The sequence below is a fragment of the Schistocerca gregaria genome, chromosome X (assembly GCF_023897955.1).
Source record: "Schistocerca gregaria isolate iqSchGreg1 chromosome X, iqSchGreg1.2, whole genome shotgun sequence".
Taxonomy (NCBI): domain Eukaryota; kingdom Metazoa; phylum Arthropoda; class Insecta; order Orthoptera; family Acrididae; genus Schistocerca; species Schistocerca gregaria.
Genome location: NC_064931.1, coordinates 197,622,676 through 197,643,546, shown reverse-complemented (window position 1 = coordinate 197,643,546; position 20,871 = coordinate 197,622,676). Strand labels below are relative to the sequence as shown.

Sequence of the window (20,871 nt, the reverse complement as noted above, 5' to 3'; positions counted from 1 at the left end):
CGCATGCATGTCAAACTAGATCTGTAAGTATGTGAATGCATGTATATATGAATTTTTTCTGACATTTTAATACTGTGACAAGTCAAATATCGTTGCAAAAATGCTCCAAGGGTGAATAAAACTGCTACTACTGCTAGTAATTCTGGCTTTTCGTAGCGATCCGTTCGATACACAAACTGTAGCGAGTTCTCTGGCTACTATTTCACCCATCCTCCGATCACTGCAGCTTTCACGGTTAGTTCCTCTTACTGCCTTCAGTAATGCTTCGGGAGACAAGTTATAACTTCTCTGTCGTGTAGCTAAGCCTCGTTATTTCCGCCAGGTGGCGATAGGCTTCCTCTTTCCCATGTTCTACAGGGAGCTAGAAATCCAGAACATAGTGACAGATATTACTTTTCATTGCACCATCCAGTTACAAAGTTAACGTGATTTGCAGAGTATAGATGCAAACTTGGACCAGGTGCGTGCATGCACTACGCAAAAAACAATACGTGGTGCAGTGTACTCACACAACGTTGATGAGCCCCCTGTAGGTGCTGTTCTTGGGGAAGACCAAGCCGAGTGTCTCCGGCAGAGAAGCTTGTGGAACGGGCACGATGTTGCAGCTACCGCTGTCGTCCCTCACACCAAGGATCCGCGATCGCATGTAAGCGTATTTGGAGCTGCACAGTCGCTTCACTACATCTTCTTGGTTTTTGGGCAAGTTGTTTATACCTGGCAGTATAAGCTTCCGATATATATTCTTCAGCAGCGGTAATGTAGCATCCTGCAAAAAAATTGAGATATTACTCGAAATATTTAAAATTACAGAATATAAAATCATGTTTTGAGTGTTATCACGAAAGAAGTATCGCATATCATTCATGTCACACTTTTGCACATGTTGTTGTGGTCTTCAGTCCTGAGACTGGTTTGATCCAGCTCTCCATGCTGCTCTGTCCTGTGTAACCTTCTTCATCTCCCAGTACCTACTGCAGCCTACATCCTTCTGAATGTGCTTAGTGTATTCATCTCTTGGTCTCCCTCTACGATTTTTACCCTCCACACAGCCCTCCAATACTAAATTGGTGATCCCTTGATGCCTCAGAACGTGTCCTACCAACCGATCCCTTCTTCTGGTCAAGTTGTGCCACAAACTCCTCTTCTCCCCAATCCTATTCAATACCTCCTCATTAGTTATGCGCTCTATCCATGTAATCTTCAGCATTCTTCTGTAGCATCACATTTCGAAAGCTTCTATTCTCTTCTTGTCTAAACTATTTATCGTCCACGTTTCACTTCCATACATGGCTACACTCCATACAAATACTTTAAGAAACGTCTTCCTGACATTTAAATCTATACTCGATGTTAACAAATTTTTCTTCTTCAGCAACGCTTTCCTTGTCATTGCCAGTCTACATTTTATATCCTCTCTACTTCGACCATCATCAGTTATTTTGCTCCCCAAATAGCAAAACTCCTGTACTACTTTACGTGTCTCATTTCCTAATCTAATTCCCTCAGCATCACCCGACTCAATTCGACTACATTCCATTATCCTCGTTTTGCTTTTGTTGATGTTCATCTTATACCCTCCTTTCAAGACACTGTCCATTCTGTTCAACTGCTCTTTAAAGTCCCTTGCTGTCTCTGACAGAATTACAATGTCATCGGCGAGCCTCAAAGTTTTTATTTCTTCTCCATGGATTTTAATACCTACTCCGAACTTTTCTTTTGTTTGCTTTATTGCTTGCTCAATATACAGATTGAATAACATCGGGGAGAGGCGGCAACCCTGTCTCACTCCATTCCCAACCAATGCTTCCCTTTCATACCCCTCGACTCTTACAACTGCCATCTGCTTTCTGTACAAATTGAACATAGCACACATCAAACCATTGCTGGAGCTCATTTCTCTAACAGGACGCGGTCTATTTAGTTCCCCATCATATTTTATCAGTTTGGACTTGGTCTCTAATGGCAGAACATTGGAATCCAAGCTTCCTATTTTTAATAGCGTATAAGACACCGTTGCAACCAGTTGTTGAATGGTGGCTGAGCGTTTTATTTCCTCATAAGGTCGGTTCGAACGAAGACATCTAATGAATTCAGCGAAACACAGGATTGATTGTAACAACCCGTTGCTGTCCAGCCCCGCAAGCTATAGAATTGCTCAGGTGACTTAGATGAAAATCGTTCTAAAAAGGACGATGTTCTTTTCAAGAAACGTCCTTGTGTAAATTAATAGAACTAGTCTTTCGTGTAGGCAGTGTACCTAATCTAGGTGAAAGAATCATAAAGGCAGGGTACGAAAGGTCTGTTCCCGCTAAGAGGCAAACATACGGTCGTTATTTTTACTCCGTCCCAGTCACAAGTGGAAGAAGAACAAAATCGACTAATAATGTAACGAAATTCCTTACACCATGCAGCTTATAGAGACTTAAGGAGCATGTGTATAGTTATACGTAAACAAATCATAATTTCGCTAGCAACAGGTCCACAATGGCAGAATGCAACAATACCTTTGAGACTTACAGCGATGAGACTCAAGTCATTCAGCGAAACGGCTAACTACAGGTGCAGTTCACTAGCTGAATCCGAACAAACAACAGCACAGCTCTACACCTCGCTTAAATCCATTTGGAATTCGATTTTAAAACCTTGTTTCACCTTGCGACTAGTCTTCTCCAATTAAGTTATGAGAGTCAAACCACATTACGCCTGCCATGTACCGAGAAGTATTTGCGTTAATACAAACTGCTATGGAGACTGGTAATAATTGCAGCCAACTTGCATCCCTTACAAATCTTAACGGCTGGCCGCGAAGTCTCAACAGCAAAAAGCTAGCAGGTTTCAGGCGTTCTCTCGCCTATTACACAACATGAGCCCGCCCAGTTAGCCGAGCGATCTGACGCACGGCTTTCCGGAGCGGGAAGGAGCGCCTGGTCCCCGGCACGAATTTAGGTCGAGGTCCGGAGAACCGGCCAGTCTGTGGATGGTTTTTAGGAGGTTTTCCATCTGCCTCGGCGAAAGCGGGTTGGTTCCCCTTATTCCGCCTCAGCTACACTATGTCAGCGATTGCTGCGCAAACAAGTTCTCCACGTACGCGTACACCACCATTACTCTACCACACAAACATAGGGGTTACATTCGTCTGGTGTGAGACGTTTCCTGGGGGGGGGGGGGGGGGGGGGGGGGGTCCAGCGGGGGGCCGAACCGCACAATAACCGTGGGTTTCGGTGTGGGGCGGAGGGGTGAAGTGGACTGCGGTAGTCGTCGTGGCGTTGTGGACCACTGCGGCTGCGGCGGGAACGGAGCCTCTCCGTCGTTTCTAGGTCCCCGGTTAACATACAAAATACCACAACACAACATGAAAACCATTAGGAACGCTGTTGACCGCCTTAATCAAACTCAACATTATTTTCGTACCAAACTCGAAAAAAGATAGCTCCTAAATATAATGGCTTACCTTCCGGACTTCTAACACACATTGTTGTTATTATAAAAAAATATGAACCCTTTGGTGCTGATAACTTTATAAGCAAAATTCTGTTGTGATGTTCAATCGGACATATGCGGGGAGAATTATTCTGCATCGCATTTGTTCTAATAGTCTATTGTCTGAAGTCTTCAATCATCATTAACAACAGCGGAACGACACACAGCCAAATATGATTAAGAAAAATCTTACCAGGAGAGTAGAACATCTTTTAAATTGTATCTGTGGTCACTTTGTCTCGTTTGTCAATGAAGCGGAAGGCGCACAATCAACTCAACTTCTTTAAATTTTACAACAATGATATCTTAAAATTGCTATACACTTAGCACCAATATAATGCAGCAAAAAATCCAGGAAAAGCAACAGAACAATTTAGGGATTAGTATTTAATAACTCGTCGACATCGAGGTCATTAGAGATAGGGCACAATCTCCGATTACTTGGAAGGATATGAGCTGTGCGTTTTTAGAAGAAACATTCCTGCATCCGACTGAAGGTGTTTGGGGAAGCAACGGAGATCCTAAATAAGGGTTACTGGACTGGAAATTCACTCACTCTCCTTTCTTAACAAATGTGGCATCCTACACGTCACTAAATGAGATCACTGAAGGGCAAAAATTAAGAGCTGAGGAAGAGAGTTACCTTAACTCCACAATCGATAAATAGAAATGAGGCTAAGAAATCCAATAAATGTATAAAACGCTCTCGACGTGCAATATCATTATTGAAGGTCGACGCACGATCAGTGTTATTTGCTTTTGTTCATCAACAGATTGTAGAATATACACCCAAGTATAATGGCGTGAATCATTCCACAGCTTTAAAGAACTAGCAAAAACCTGGTAAATTTGAGAAGCCTTTTTTCTCACAAGACCAGTTAAAACAAAACATATTGCTTCGGAGTAAAGCCTTCTCTGCAGTTCAGCATCAGTAAGATTCGTTGTTGCATTGAGGACTTCTGACTTTTGAAACTGGCTCTTTACGTTGGCTATCAAGCAATTAAATCCATACATAAATCGCTTAAGTCGAACAATCCACCCGTCTTACTTTTCCATCCCTATATAGTACGTTCATAAAGTCCCGTTATCATTTCAAAAAAATCAAAACTTGAAGCATCATCGCTTTTTGTAGAACGTTTAACAGCTTTCAAAGTTTTTTATTAGTTTCGCCAGAATTTCAACGTGTGTCGTGCTCGTAGTTCGTAGAACATAAAAGCGACTTTAGAATTCTGCCAACGTACTGGTCAGCATAGAAGCATCAACAGATCCGATTGTTTTACTGAGTCGTGCTCGAAGGATGGCGATGTCAACTGGTTTAGCATACACGCGTTCTTTGACGAAACTCCACAAAAATGAGACTAAATATCGCGACGTCAGGAGAGCGCGGCGCCATGGATGAGACCGCCATGACACTTTGTCTCTTTAAAGCTTTTGTACCATTTCGTTATTCTCGTTCCTGCCGGTGATGTCCAACCAAATGGTGTTGATAATTCTGTAGTACCATTGTCACATACTTGGATCCTGCATACCAAATCAAACATTGCACCTTCTCCAGGTATGTCGCCATTTCCATGCCCTCCAAGTCAAATATGCAACAATAGAAAAATACTTTGAGAGTGTCTAAACGTTTTACAACGAACCACAATTCTCTGTCTCTAATAGTTTCCAAATTATGATTTTTTTTGAAATGATACCCGGACTTTATTGACACCTCGTACATCATCACCAGAGAGGACACAGAGTGGCCCTACCCAGTAACAATAATAATAATCGAATATTGTGTTTTACTCCACACTCATTTGTTCGAATGCTTTCCTTAATGAGATACACTGATCAGCAAAACATATTGACCACTACACACCGCAACGTTGATTGCAGCCTGGTACCGCGGTAACAAACGTATATAAGAGGAGCAGACATGGACTGGGAATCATTCCGGCAATGATATGGGCTGCAAATGGGGAAATTCGTTGAGATAAGCGACTTTGACAAAGAGTAGAGCACTGTTTCGCAGAGCCCGTGAACGAGTATCTCGAAAATGGCGAATCTGGTTGAGTGGTCAAGTGCTACTGTAGTGAGAATCTATGGAAAGAGGTAGAACAACAGTGAAACTACCATTAGACGCTAAATGATTGGACGTCCACAACTCTTCACAGAACGTGTGTTTGTGTCACTTGTGTACACAGTATCGTAGGATAGACGGTGATCTGTGTCATATCTGCCGGAAGAGCACAATGCTGACGCACGAACAAGTGTTTTGGAGCACGCTGTTTATCGTACGTTGTTGAGCGTGGAGTTCCGCAACTGACCACTACCACGTGTTCACATGTTGACACAGTGATATCGTCAATTACGTTTTCAGTGGGCACGGGACTATTGTGATTCGATCGGCAATCAATGGAAACGTGTCAGCTCCTCAGGTGACTCAATTTTTGCTACACTATGTCCATGACCGTCTACACAAACGCCATCATCGAGATGAACGGCGGCTTGAAATGTGAAGCGCTCGCCACCTACACAGGCTGGTGAGGGCAGTATTATGCTCTGGGAGACACTGTCCTGGGCTTACATGTATCTGTGATAGTAATAGAGGACACGCTAACAGCTGCGAATCACCTGTATTCTTCATGCTTGATGTCTTTCCCAAAGGCGATGTCATCTTCCAGCAGTATAATTGTCCTTGTCGCGGAACCAGAACGGTGCTACAGTGGTTGGAGGAGCATTATAATTAACTCTCGTTGATGTCTCGGCGACCAAAGTCGCCTGATGTATATCCTATGGAACCCATCTGGGTCGTTGTGGCAAATCAGCGGCCCGTTATTTACGCGAATTACATAACCTGTGCGTAGACATCTAACGTCACATACTACCACACACTTACAAACTCACTGTCTGATCCCTGATACACAGAATATGTCGTTCAAAAGACGGACAAACAAGCTATTAAGTAGGTTTTTGCTCATCAGTGTAAATTCCACTCAGTGACAGGTTTTTCGTCTTAAACCACAGCAAGCAGAATATTTTGTTCGAGAGTTAGACTGAGCTGATTCAGATGTGTCGTTATCAATATTCACAGCAGATTATTGTTCTAAGAGAGATCCTGAGCTTACATTATACACTTACTGTTATGCAGTATTGCAAGTGTGTTCAGGCATTGTATTGTACTCAGCGCTTTAAAATGAGAGTAGAAAAGTAGGAGTTGTTTTAGAGGACAGAGACCAATATGCAAAAACCACTCATTGTAGCTGTTGTTCACCGATTTTCTAAATGCGTTCCACCTGATACGTGAATGCTCTCAAGAAGTCTACAACCATTCTTTGCATGGAGAAGCCCTATTTCGACAAAATCTTGACAGTTTTTCCCACTTCAATATTATATCTTTCCAACATACAGAATTTGTTTACAAACTCTCATAATAATAATTTTTTAAGATGGTTCAGTCAGTTCACTACACTGATTAGCCCATCGTGTTGCTCATTCCATATCCATCCTTTGCTTTTTTTGGCTTATAGTGGTTATGTATTGTGACTTGTCAGTATGCTCATCTTGTCCCCAGAATTACATAAACAATCAACTTTCAGACAGGTGCTATTCCCTTTTTCTCAAGATTATGAAAATTGACTTATTTTTACAAGCGACTCCAAGTTGTCAATGGTATCTAAAGCCGAAATTGGGGAGTTGTGATGTGCCTATTAATTTTAATCTGTACAAATGAAAACACGATATTGTGTATGTTTAACACGATTAATTTAATTAGTTAACCCGTTTTCTACTATCAATTCCATGGGCTAAATATTTATTGACTTTTACAGCTTCCAATGGGTAAAGTTTTTGGCTTTTTTTTTTTTTTTTTTTTTTTTTTTTTTTTTTTTTTTTTTTTTTTTGTGAGGTCTTAATGTCCAGTCAGCCTAGTTGCCATGTCTGTGTCTGATTCACCAACATCAAACTTACCACAATCAGGACAAATACCCAACTGTTGGCTAATAACTGAGTATTACATCTATGGGACTTAACATCTTAGGTCATCAGTCCCCTAGAACTTAGAACTACTTAAACCTAACTAACCTTAGGACATCACACAACACCCAGCCATCACGAGGCAGAGAAAATCCCTGACCCTGCCGGGAATCGAACCCAGGAACCCGCGCGTGGAAGCGAGAACGCTACCGCACTACCACGAGATGCGGGACAGTTTATCATCTCCGTAACGTTTTCGCGATTACTAAATGATCCTGTAACGAAGCGCGCTGCTCTCCGCTGGATCTTTTCTGTCTCTTCTATCAACCCTATCTGGTACGGATCCCACAGGGGTGAGCAATATTCAAGCAGTGGGCGAACAAGTGTACTGTAACCTACTTCCTTTGTTTTCGGATTGCATTTCCTTACGATTCTTCCAATGAATCTGTCTGGCATCTGCTTTACCGACGATCAACTTTATAAGATCATTCCATTTTAAATTACTCCTAATGCCTACTCCCAGATAATTTGTGGAATTAACTGCTTCCAGTTGCTGACCTGCTATATTGTAGCTAAATGATAAAGGATCTTTCTTTCTATGTATTCGCAGCACATTACACTTGTCTACATTGAGATTCAGTTGACATTCTCAGTACCATGCGTCAATTCGTTGCAGATCCTCCTTCATTTCAGTACAATTTTCCATTGTTACAACCTCTCGATATACCACAGCATCTTCCGCAAAGAGCCTCAGTGAACTTCCGATGTTATCCACAAGGTCATTTATGTATATTGTGAATAGTAACGGTCCTACGACACTCCCCTGCGGCACACCTGAAATCACTCTTACTTCGGAAGACTTCTCTCCATTGAGAATGACATGCTGCGTTCTGTTATCTAGAAACTCTTCAATTCAATCACACAATTGGTCTGATAGTCCATATGCTCTTACTTTGTTCATTAAACGACTGTGGGGAACTGTATCGAACGCCTTGCGGAAGTCAAGAAACACGGCATCTACCTGGGAACCCGTGTCTATGGCCCTCGTCGTCTCGTGGACGAATAGCGCGAGCTCGGTTTCACACGATCGTCTTTTTCGAAACCCATGCTGATTCCTACAGAGCAGATTCCTAGTCTCCAGAAAAGTCATTATACTCTAACGTAGTAAGAGGTTAGAGATATAGGTCTATAGTTCTGCACATCTGTTCGACGTCCCTTCTTGAAAACTGGGATGACCTGTGCCCTTTTCAAATCCTTTGGAACGCTACGCTCTTCTGGAGACCTACGGTACATCGCTGCAAGGAGGGGGGGGGGGGGGGGGGCGGCAAGTTCCTTCGCGTACTCCGTGTAAAAACGAACTGGTATCCCATCGACAAAGAGGTAACTACAGTGCAGTCGTCCTCTGTGAAACAGCTTTGGAAAAAGACATTTAGTATTTCGGCCTTTCGTCTGTCATCCTCTGTTTCACTACCATCTTGGTCACAGAGTATCTGGACATTTTGTTTTGATCCACCTACCGCTTTGACATCCTACAGTTACACAATTTAACTGTTTTTGCTACACAATTTTTACCAAAGGCTTACTGCACTGGGAGATCCATGGTTTAAATCCCCCTCATAATTTCAACTTATAGTGTCTGTCTGTCTCTGCCGAAATCGTTCCACAGTATTTTTAGTCTCGCTCGGTTTCTTCCAAGACCAGACATCCTTACCAAGTCGCCATATACTCGTCATCACAGTGAGCCCACAACCGTCGCCCTTGGGTCTTTCTTCTAAACGTGCTTTAGCTGGAATGTTTGGTTGGTAAATTTGGGGGAGGGGACCAAACAGCGAGGTCATCGGTCCCATCTTTAGCTGGGAACATAGACATGTTTCACATAGGCAGTACTACCTTGCGATGACATTGTGACTTGGCTGATTTGGCATTTCAAACATTAGTATTAAAGATAAGTCACTGTAACTGATCACTTTAAATTACATTCACTTATGTAATTTCCTGTTTAAATCGAAACACATCCTTAGATGTTGTGCATTCATTTCCACACACGTGATAATATACGTTGCAGATAGTCGATAGTTCATTAGCTTCTACGTATGACTCGAAAGAGATTCCCGACCTCAATTCAGTAAAGAGCCGAGATGGTTCCTTTGAAAGGGCCGTAGTCGTTTACTTACTTCGTCCTTGTGTAATTTATGCTTGTGTTCTGACTACAATCACCTTGTCTTTGAGTGGGCAACAGAAGTCGTAATGATGCTTGAGGTGTCTGAATACTGTCCATTTCTCGTGTAAACTTTTGGTCTTCAGACACTAAACATATATTTTTGATACTTAAATCAGTTTCGGAAGCAATGATCCGTACCACTGCGACTGGTCTAAGACTGCGTGCAGTGCTATTCTCGTAGAGGGAAATACTGGCCGGTTGCGTGCAGAGCTGGAGAGCGTCCGTTATCAAGCGTTGGCAGCCGTTAAGAGGTGTGAAACCGGAATTCCCACTCCGGTGAAAGGCGTAGATACGCCGTCTTTACTTGTAAGACGATAGCCGGGTGAGGTTCACAAGACTTAATGTTCACTTCCTGCGACAACGTTGTACAGAGATTCACTGGAGCGAGGACATACGAGGTGTTTCTGAATTATATCGTAGAACTTCGGCGTATTGTGGAAGGTGCCTTGCTGAACAAATCTGAGGACAGTAGACTGTTTCCGGAAACGTGATTATAAGACGTTGTAGACCATCAGAATCACACGGACCAATACTTCCTAACAGTGCGAAACCCAGTTCGTTGTCCTGGACGGTGACTGTTTATCATAGACAAGGATGTTGACAAGACTGCCCAAGGGAAGTGTGATAGCACCGCTTTGTTTCTGAATACAGGGTGATTTTTTCCACCGTGTAGAAGCTCCATGGATTCCTGTACCATGCAGCCACAGTCACAGTATGCATTGTTTCCTCCTAGAGTGTGATACCGTTCCTCATACCTTGTGCTCTAGCGCCCTCTCCTGCAATATCATTGGTAATGTTGTGTTTCATCCACTTGTCTTGCTAACTCACCTTGTAGTGCATATGATACAGCGCTGTACACCGGTTCCGTATTCGAAATGAGAGCTCGCCGACATGGTGTTTACTTACGGAAAAGCAAATGGCAACGGGTGGCAGGCAGCAAGGTCGTTATAGGAGACCTATCCCCACCGACAACAACAACAACAACATCATCATCATCATCAACAACATTCAATGTGTGCAACAGCGTTTCACCGTTTGTCTGAGGCAAGGCCGTTTCAGGAAGCAGGAAATTATGAAATCGTGCACTACCAAATCTGTCGCCACAGTGAACCCACAACCGTCACCTTAGGTCATTTCTTTAGTAAGTGCTTTAATTCGAAATGTTCGAACACCGGACTTGGAGGAAAATGTGATTAACACTATGGATGGCGACTGCCGTGTCAGTGTCAGGCACTTGACCCGCTAGTACAGGGTAAGCCAGACTACCGTATAGGATATTCTCCATGACAATTGCTACTACCATTATCACTTGCAGCGTGTGCAGGCTTTCCACATCGAGAGCAGTTTTGTCACTGGTTTCTTCACCAGGCAACTACGATTCCGGGATTTGTGTCATCCATCCTATTCAAAACTGAGGCCACCTTTGCGTGGAATGAGATCTTCAACTTTCATAACACTCATCTGTGCAACAGTATGCAAAACCACCATAGCGAATCATCGGCATCGGTGCAGTCGAAATGTGTGGTCCGGGATAATCGGTGACTGCTTTTTGGACCGGTCTTCCTTACACGTCGCCTAACAGGCCTGAACTATCGGCGTTTCTTGCGAGTGGATTTGTTTCCCCTGCTGCAAGAAGTATCATTCAGGATTCGGAGGTTATGTGGCTGCTACAAGATGGTGCTTCAGCCTACTTCGCCGTTAACGTCCAGACGCATCTCAATCGTGTCTTCCCTGGTCGATGGATCGCACGAGGGTGTCCAGTTGCATGACCTGCTCGTTCACTGGATCTAAAAAAAAAAAAAAAAAGGGTTCAAATGGCTCTGAGCACTATGGGACTTAACATCTGAGGTCATCAGTCCCCTAGAATTTAGAGCTACTTAAACCTAACTAATCTAAGAACGTCACACACACCCATGCCCGAGGCACGATTTGAACCTGCGAACGTAACAGTCACACGGTTCCAAACTGAAGCGCCTAGAACCGCACGGCCACAGCGGCCGGCCACCGGATCTCAATCCGTGCCATTTCTGGTTATGGGGCCATCTCAAAAGTATCGTGTATACAGAGCCCATTCCGGATGTGGACACACGGGAGCAGCGTCTTCCTGCTGCCTTTGACACTGTTCGGATGTAGCCTGGACAAAGTTAACGTGTGAGATAAAACCTGCTGCTGCGCGTACACACATGAGTAGAGGCATATGGAAACCATTTTCAACACGTGACCGTGGCTACATGGTACAACGCGTATTAGACCACAGTCTCTGTAACAATGTGCGTTTGAAGAAATGGTCTCTAGCATGAAAACCAGTCATTTGCCAACACAAGTTCATTAGACCTTTCTTGTTCCGTATCCTATCATCGATCAATCCCTAGAGCTTGTACACGGTGGAAAAAAATCACCATGTATACATAAACGATCTGACGGATAGCGTAAATAGCAACCGTGGAGTGTCTGCTGATGACGCAGTAGTGAACGGGCAAGTTTCGTCGTTGAGTGTCTGTAGAAGAATACAGGATGACTTGGACGGAGTTTGTTCTTAGTATGATGACTCGCAGCTTGTTCTAAATGTGTAAAAATCCAAGGTAGTCCAGATAAATAGGAAAAACAGTCCTAAAATGTTAGAATACAATATTACTGATGCACTGCTTGACACAGACACGTCGATTAAATATGTAAATGTAACGTAGCAAAGCGAGATTGAATGGAACGAGTGTGTGAGGTAGGTTGTAGGAAAAGTACTGAGTCAGGTTTGGTTTAATGGGAGAATACTTGGCAAGTGTGGCTTACCTGCAAAGGAGACCGCACGCAGAACATTCTGCGACCCATTTTTGAGTACTGCTCCAGTGTTTGAAGTCCCCACCAGGTTGGATTAAAGGAAGACATCGAAGCAGTTGAGAGGCGTGCTGTCAGATTTTCCACCGATAGGTTCGACAAATACTTGATTATTATAGACATGCTCCGTGAATTCAAACAGGAATCCTCGGAGGGAAGAGATGGTCCTAACCGGCATCTGCTACAGACTGTAGAACAAATTTACTGCCTACAACGAACATTTCGCGTAAGAACCGGAAAGCCTCGCTCGCGTGGTGGAATCTGAGCTAACTATTTGCGGTATCGTTCCCAGAACCGATCGAGGTCCTCTGGTTTGGAGCCGATTGGAAGGCTTAAACCAGAGGCTCAGATGATTCTACGGATACCTGGGGTGCAAATTTCTCGACCTCCGCTATCGGGTGGAGAAACGTAGGGTCCCCATGAATAGGTCAGGCGTGCACTACACGCAGGAAGCGGCTACAAGGGTAGCGGAGTACGTGTGGTGTGCACATGTGGGTTTTTTAGGCAGAGAATTCCCTCCCTAGGCCCGACAAGACGCCTACTGAGACGCGACAAGGTAGGAGTGGGCAAAATGCAACAAGGAATAACAATATTAATGTGGTAATAGTAAATTGCAGGAACGTCTATAGAAAGGTCCCAGAACTTCTTTCATTAAAAACGGTCACAATGCCCACATATTACTAGGGACAGAAAGTTGGCTGAAACCAGATGTAAACAGTAATGAAATTCTAAACTCAGATTGGAATGTATACCGCAGAGACAGGCTGAACAGTGGAGGGGGAGGCGTGTTTATAGCGATAAGAAGTGCAATAGTATCGAAGGAAATTGACGGAGATACGAAATGTGAAATAATTTGGGTGAAGGTCACGGTTAAAGCAGGCCCAGACATGGTAACTGGATGTCTCTATAGGCCCCCTGGCTCAGCAGCTGTTGTGGCAGAGCACCTGAAGGTAAATTTGGAAAATATTTCGAGTAGATTTCCCCACCATGTTATAGTTCTGGGTGGAGATTTTGATTTGCCAGATATAGACTGGGAGACTCACACGTTTATAACGGGTGGCAGGGACAGAGAGTCCAGTGAAATTCTTTCCAAGTGCATTGTCTGAAAACTACCTTGAGCAGTTAAACAGAGAACCGACTCGTGGCGATAATATATTAGACCTTCTGGTGACAAACAGACCCCAACTATTTGAAACATTTAACGCAGAACAGTGAATCAGGGATCATAAAGCGGTTAAGCATCGATGATTTCAGCCGTAAATAAAAATATTAAAAAAGGCAGGAAGATTCTTCAGTTTAGCAAAAGTGACAAAAAGCAGATTTCAGAGTACTTGACGGCTCAACACAAACGTTTTTTCTCAAGTACAGATAGTGTTGAGGATCAGTGGACAAAGTTCAAAACCATCGTACAATATGTGCCGAGCAATATCGTAAGAGATGGAAAAGAGCCACCGTGGTGAAACCGAATTATAAAACTGCAACGGAAGCAAAGGAAACTTCACACCAAACATAAACATAGCCAAAGCCTTGCAGACAATCAAAAGTTACACGAAGCGAAATATAGTATGAGGACGGCTATGCGAGAGGCGTTCAATGAATTCGAAAGTAAAGTTCTATGTACTGACTTGGCAAAAAAATTCTAAGAAATTTTGGTCTTATGTCAAAGCGGTAGATGGATCAAAACAAAATGTCCAGACACTCTGTGACCAAAATGGTACTGAAACAGAGGATGACAGACTAAAAGCCGAAATACTAAATGTCTTTTTCGAAAGCTGTTTCACAGAAGAAGACTGCACTGTAGTTCCCTCTTTGTCGCACAGATGACAAAATCGTAGATATCTAAATAGATGAAAGAGGGATAGAAAAACAAAATTTCTCAAAAGAGGAAAGGACGCTGGACCTGATGGGATACCAGTTCCATTTTACACACTACGCGAAGGAACTTGCCCCCCTTCTTGCAGCGGTGTACCGTAGGTAACTAGAAGGGCGTAGCGTTCCAAAAGATTGGAAAAGGGCACAGGTCATCCCCGTTTCAAGAAGGAACGTCGAACAGATGTGCAGAACTATAGACCTATATCTCTAATGTCGATCAGTTGTAGAATTTTGGAACACGTATTATGTTCGAGTATAATGACTTTACTGGAGATTAGAACTCTACTCTGTAGGAATCAGCATGGGTTTCGAAAACGACTATCGTGTGAAACCCAGCTCGCGCTCCTCGGCCACGAGACTCAGAGTTCTATTTCTTAATAAGAAGTTAATGTTTTATGATTTTTGTCATTCAAGGCACCAGCGGAGATGACACCCTGGCAGATACACAAGTACTCTCATTCTTCCGCAATTTTATGTATTAATCCTATTTTCCAGTTTTCTTTTATTTTTCGTCTATTTTAGTATTCTCCCGTGTTTTACATAATTTTACATATTTTTCCTCATTTTTTCATATTTATGCAATTACGCAAGCTCCATGCCACTGTTATCGACACTGCGTCGACACGACGATGCTCTTAGATAATCACAATGCACGATGTTCTGCAATTGTTTATCGCTGCTAAGGTACCACTGTATTACTACTGTGTGTGTGTGTGTGTGTGTGTGTGTGTGTGTGTGTGTGTGTGTGTGTGTGTGTGTGTGTCGTTCTAGTACACGTTTTAGACATGAACACGTTAGTGGGAATGATGACGTCATAGGAAATTCTGTAAGTAGTGCCGATTTCCAACTAAAAATACAGTATGTATAAGAAATAACACACCGTAATAGATAAACCCTCTGCTAAGCCACCACCACATTACTACATTGTATCACGTCATAGCAACCTTCTGATGCTTCCAACCGAAGATACTGTGTGTGTAGCCGGCCCCGGTGGTCTAGCGGTTCTGGGCGCTCAGTCCGGAACCGCGCGACTGCTACGGTCGCAGGTTCGAATCCTGCCTGGGGCATGGATGTGTGTGATGTCCTTAGGTTAGTTAGGTTTAAGTAGTTCTAAGTTCTAGGGAACTGATGACCTCAGATGTTAAGTCCCATAGTGCTCAGAGCCATTTGAACTACATTTGAACTGTGTGTGTAGCACAACGCTACAAAATACGCGCCTAGAGAGAGAGAGAGAGAGAGAGAGAGAGAGAGAGAGAGAGAGAGTTGACCAGTATCTGCAGCCACCACAGTGAAAAATATGTTACCTGCAGGGTTGCATACACCTCAAACTCTGACGTGTGATGTATAGCCACGAACGCAGCCCCCAACCCAGCGATGGGCAAGAAAGTTCCATTGTAATAGATGCAATCGTCTCTGACCAGGCTGCCAGCACAAGACACACTGCTGCTATATCACTTCTGGCCAAGGTGCGTCCCACTCATGGTAATAACTGCAACCAGATCCCACCGCATCGGTGGAAATATCAAAGACTGTACAAATACACACCTAGGTTATGAGGAACTTTCGCCATGTATTCACTGGATAATGCAGGTTGAACGAGACAAGTGAGGTATTGGTAGGGTATGGAACATCTCGAGCAACCGCGGCTTCCACCGGATCCCTGGCCACGAACGGAAGAGCTCCACACGTCTGCCCAAGACTACACTAGACCATCTTCCGAGGAACAGTGGAAAAAAATTGCGGTATTTAAACGATATGTATGGGTAATCATCTCCGACGCGACCGACCTTGTGCTACGAAATAAGGCATCCGTCCACAGCAAACCAGTTGCAACTTGCAGCCACCTGCACTCCCGCTAGAGAAAATCAGTGGACGACTTTGTGGATAAAAGTTGCCAACAGTTTAGAGCCAAGCACTACCCTTCCCTCCCCTCATTACTCTCTGGGCTAATCGTAATGAAACCTACTCCCATCTGGACTGAAGATATGTGATCATAATTGTAATATCTAATCAGAAATAAACTGTGTGATAATATTAGTATATGCAGCATTACTATAAGTCTCGTATATTAACTATCAGAAAGTCCGAGTATGGGCATTGATACAAACATAATTTTGACTGGTACACAGAATTCCAAATACACACGCTGGACAGCTAGGACTCTGCGTTATTATTTTTTTTTTTAATATTGATACTAAAACTTAGCTGTGCATCGATAATGAGCGACACTGTATATAAATGTTCTAATGGTACAAATCCAATGTATAACTACTGACCTGTCACAACATGATATTTATACAAATACACCCTGCAATATTAACAATTTGCGGCGATGCCATAAGAGTCGTAAATACAATCCTGATAGGACATTAACTGTGGGCGAGATCTATCAGGATCTCCAGGCAGAATAAAGAGGTCATGTAAGTCTCGCAATATGAGTGTGTGACGTCACTGTAAGATTCGTAAATAGACGTGGAAATAATCCTAAGTATATACGTCCTCGCAACATGCAAATGAGACTGAGCAAAGTCAGTGACTCACAGAGGTCATGACACCTTATGATTAAATGCGACCTCAAAGGGCTGCAGAGTTTGTCCACCGTCTGACGAAATGACGACCCTCCAAAAACTCACTTACAATTAAGCTACCGCTTATAGGATCAAATTGCGAAAAACACCTACAATGCCGAAATAAAAAGCAGGCTGCACGTGCCAGTTAACAGTAGATTCCTGAGACCACCGCAAGACTCCGGGAAGGATGGAGATGTCATCGGAATGGTTCTCCCTGCGTAAATGCAATGGCTAGCTCCAGGTAAGAAGTACCGAGACCTCAATGTGCGATATTACCTGACGCCAACAGTCCAGAATTCCCTCCCCCGCCGCACTCAAATCTTCATAGTACAGTCCAGAGCCTACTCTGCGACCGTTTATAGAAACAGACGGCCACCAGCAGGGTGCCCACACTCCGTGATAGTTGGCTTTCCGACCGCCGTATGAAGACGACCTTAAGAAAATGTCTGAGCTGCAGGATTTACCTGTACAGGCTTATTAACAAGAATGCTCTATTTAGTAGCAAAAACGCCCCTACATGTAACCGATGCAATAATATTTTACCACGAATCCACTTCTCACCCGGTTCTCATATATCGTTACAGCTTTGCCAGCATCTCGTCCATGACACAGTCACTAACCCTGAAGCATAAATCAGCTAATATTGGAGTCAACTTCAGAGCTTGATGATACTCAGAGAAGTCTGTAGATAAGATATCACTAAATCTCGCTTTTTTCCGTCTTTTGCAAGGCGGTAAATGAGAAAACTTTCTTGGAAAATGTCCGTAATCCTTTCATGTGATGTTTCCCTTTTATGGCACTCTGCTGCTTTATTTGTTAATGGGCCACACATTTAAAACAGGGTGTGCGATAATTATGTCTTACATTTATGAATCCAACCTGGTATGAGTTTCAGACTGACAAACAAATCCTGTGGTTTTATAAGGTTACTGGCCACGCTTTGCAGCAGTAAACATTTTATTGCTTGCGGATATGCCGTAACACTCCCCTTATTAAGCAGAAGACTCCTCCCAAAATCAATAACGCAACGCTGGACTTGCTACTGGTATCTTCAGTTAACGTTGTTGAAAGCCAGTATTCGCAGCGCACTTAAGCTAAGAGAAACTAGGACTCATACAGACAGACGTTTTCCGCTCTCTAGTTCCGCTTTTTGTGAGTGGCAAATGGTATCATATGGAACACCTGTGTGTGTGTGTGTGTGTGTGTGTGTGTGTGTGTGTGTGTGTGTGTGTGTGTGTGTGTTTGTTTACTGAAAGAAATTAAGAGGAGACCTCATGATCCTATTATAAGCGACCTAAGATTTGGACCAATAGAAAAAAAGCACTACCGCAAAACATCTGGGTAGGCTGTGTTTCAACCACACACAGCTGCGAATGCATAAAAAAATGTTTCCCAGTTTGGTTCTATAGGAAGTAATGGGGAAGACGAAAATTCCACCATAAGATCAGCTACAAAACAGATGTCAATATCACTGTATTTCGTAATCGATTTCCATGTTCAACTATAGGTAGGCAGTGCACAGCTTTATAAATCATTATAGGTCCAGACGGCCTTTTTCTTAAGTAGAGTACCAATGTATGGTATTAAATTTTGCCATTACCAAATAATCTATTAAAACCACACTCTTCCACAAATTGTACACATCCATCTAAAATTTATAACATATATTTATTCTACTTTCAGGGGTTGTAAGAAGAAAAAACATGATCGCGTCATTAACAACATACGAGGGTTTGAACTTTAATAGTTCCAACTATCTATTTACAGCTCGTACAAAATAGATACATGTTTCAAAGTTTTAATGACATTCAAAGTAGTCACCAGCATTGTGTAGAACCCGTTGCCAGCGATGTGGAAGTCATAGGATACTCTTAGCAGTGCCAGTTGTGTTGACAATTCAAGCGGCGCGGTCTATTGCCCGACGAATTTGTAGCAGTTCTGAAGGGAATGCCGAGAAGTGTTTCGTCCAGTTTAGAAATAGAGTTGAACTTACGAAGGCTTATGTCAGGGGAGTACAGTAGGTGGTATAGCACTTAGCAGCCCCATCAGTCAAACAAATCAGCAACAGCTTGCACTCTACGTGCCTGAGCATTGTCCTGTAAAATGATGATCAGGTCCTGCAGAAAGTGTCATCACCTTTCTCATACATAAAGGAGGCAACGTGTGTTTAGCAGTCTTAGATCGTTACTTAGTAAAATTTCCGTACACGCTGTCGTAAGATCGTTCTGCAGTTTGTCTGTAGGCGATGTAATACTATCTCATACGTTGTTGATGACGTGATCACGACGTCTTCTATGGTGAGAACTTCTAAAAATAGAATACATATAACACATATGTTTCAGCTGGATGTGTACATTAATGGATTAAACGGCGAGATGCAATATCATACCTCTACACTCTACTTAAAAAGACAATTAGGAGCTATAATGAGTTACTATATGCTGTATGCTTATTGTTTCATCATGGATATTGATTACACAAATAGTATTCTGCCAAGAGACAGTCCACAATATGATTGTCAGTATCACTGTGTCGTGCTGTTAGGTTACTCTCAATTCGTCATAAGGAGATGAGTATGGTGTGCATATGTGCATATGTATTACAAGAATGTTTTAACGGAGCAGTTGATAATGGCGAAAGGATGTAGCTGTCTATTCATCTAATGGTTTCGTCAGCAAAGTTAATGGTGTCAGATGCAAGCTATATGATCAAGACTGAGAAACATGATTGTTATTTGCAATTACTACGGCTATCAAACGCACACCCTTCCGCATATGTTTTTGTTAGTGTATTAAGAATATGGAAAAATCTATTGACAGCAATTCAAATAATACAAAGATGAGTTCTGGCTGTCTTACTGGTAAAGTTATAAAGCAAATATGCGTTCCTGATTCGTAAGGGAGGCAATGTTTGTCGAGGATGTTTAGACTATTACCTATTAAATTTTCGTACATACAGTCATGATGTCGTTGTGCAATTATTAGTTTACTGGGGAAGTAATTCGAGCTAAAAGTGTTGGTCACGCAATCATTCATCTTTTTACTATTAAGATCACAAAGTTAGATCACGTGTTATATTTTTACCTGGATCTATTCATGTTACGGAAGACAGTAATTGTAATGGGTTACTTCGTTATGGCAGGATGCAGTTCCTAACTTCGATACTCTGTTTAGAAAAAGACAGCCAGAACATGTAATGGTTTATAAAACTACGCGCTATATGCCTACAGTTAAGTAGAAATCGATTATACAAAACAGCGATATTGGCATCTGTTTTGTAGCCGATCTAATGACGGAACTTCCGTCTGCCCCGTTACTTCCTGTAGCACGAACGCCGGGAAACATACTTTATTATGTATTCGCAGCTATGTCTGGAAGAAACACAGCCTTCCCAGCTGTGTTGTGGTCGTATTTTTCTTCCTAGTATTTGTTTGAACTGAAGGTCTCTTACAAGAGGATCTTGTGATCATGAAGTCTCTTCCTAATTTTTTTTTAGAATACACACATTTCTCTTGTCTTACGCTGGCTGTGAATATCGACTTTGTATAGTGTTGACCGAAGCTAACGGTAACAAGCCAGTATTACGTTACTGAATTTGGAAGAAGTTTTCTAGTTGGTAAGGGTGTGTTACAGCAAATCCACAAGCAACGAAAGATTCACTGCTGCGAAGTGTGGCCAGTAACCTTATAAAACCACATTATGGGATTTGATCATCAGTCTGAACTCATTTCAGGTTGGATCATGAGAAGTAGGATATAATCATTACACACCCTACCTTAAACATATTGTCCCTTAACGAAAAAAAAAAACAGCAGAGTCCTTTAAGAGGAAAAAGTCGCATGTAAGTGCGACTGAGATGATGAGTTGGTTGGTTGTGGGGAAAGGACCAAACATCGAGATCATCAGTCCTATCGGATTAGAGGACGATGGGGAACGAAAT

The 20,871-nt window shown here is 42.7% G+C and overlaps 1 protein-coding gene across 1 annotated transcript in view; it reads right to left on the bottom strand.

The window, feature by feature from the left end:
* Positions 1–20,871, bottom strand: part of LOC126297843 (probable glutamate receptor) — a 253,100-nt gene that overhangs the window by 16,635 nt on the left and 215,594 nt on the right. The window contains exon 9 of the mRNA XM_049989096.1: positions 510–766. Coding sequence (XP_049845053.1) covers positions 510–766 — 257 coding nt within the window. The remainder of the gene's footprint in view (positions 1–509; positions 767–20,871) is intronic.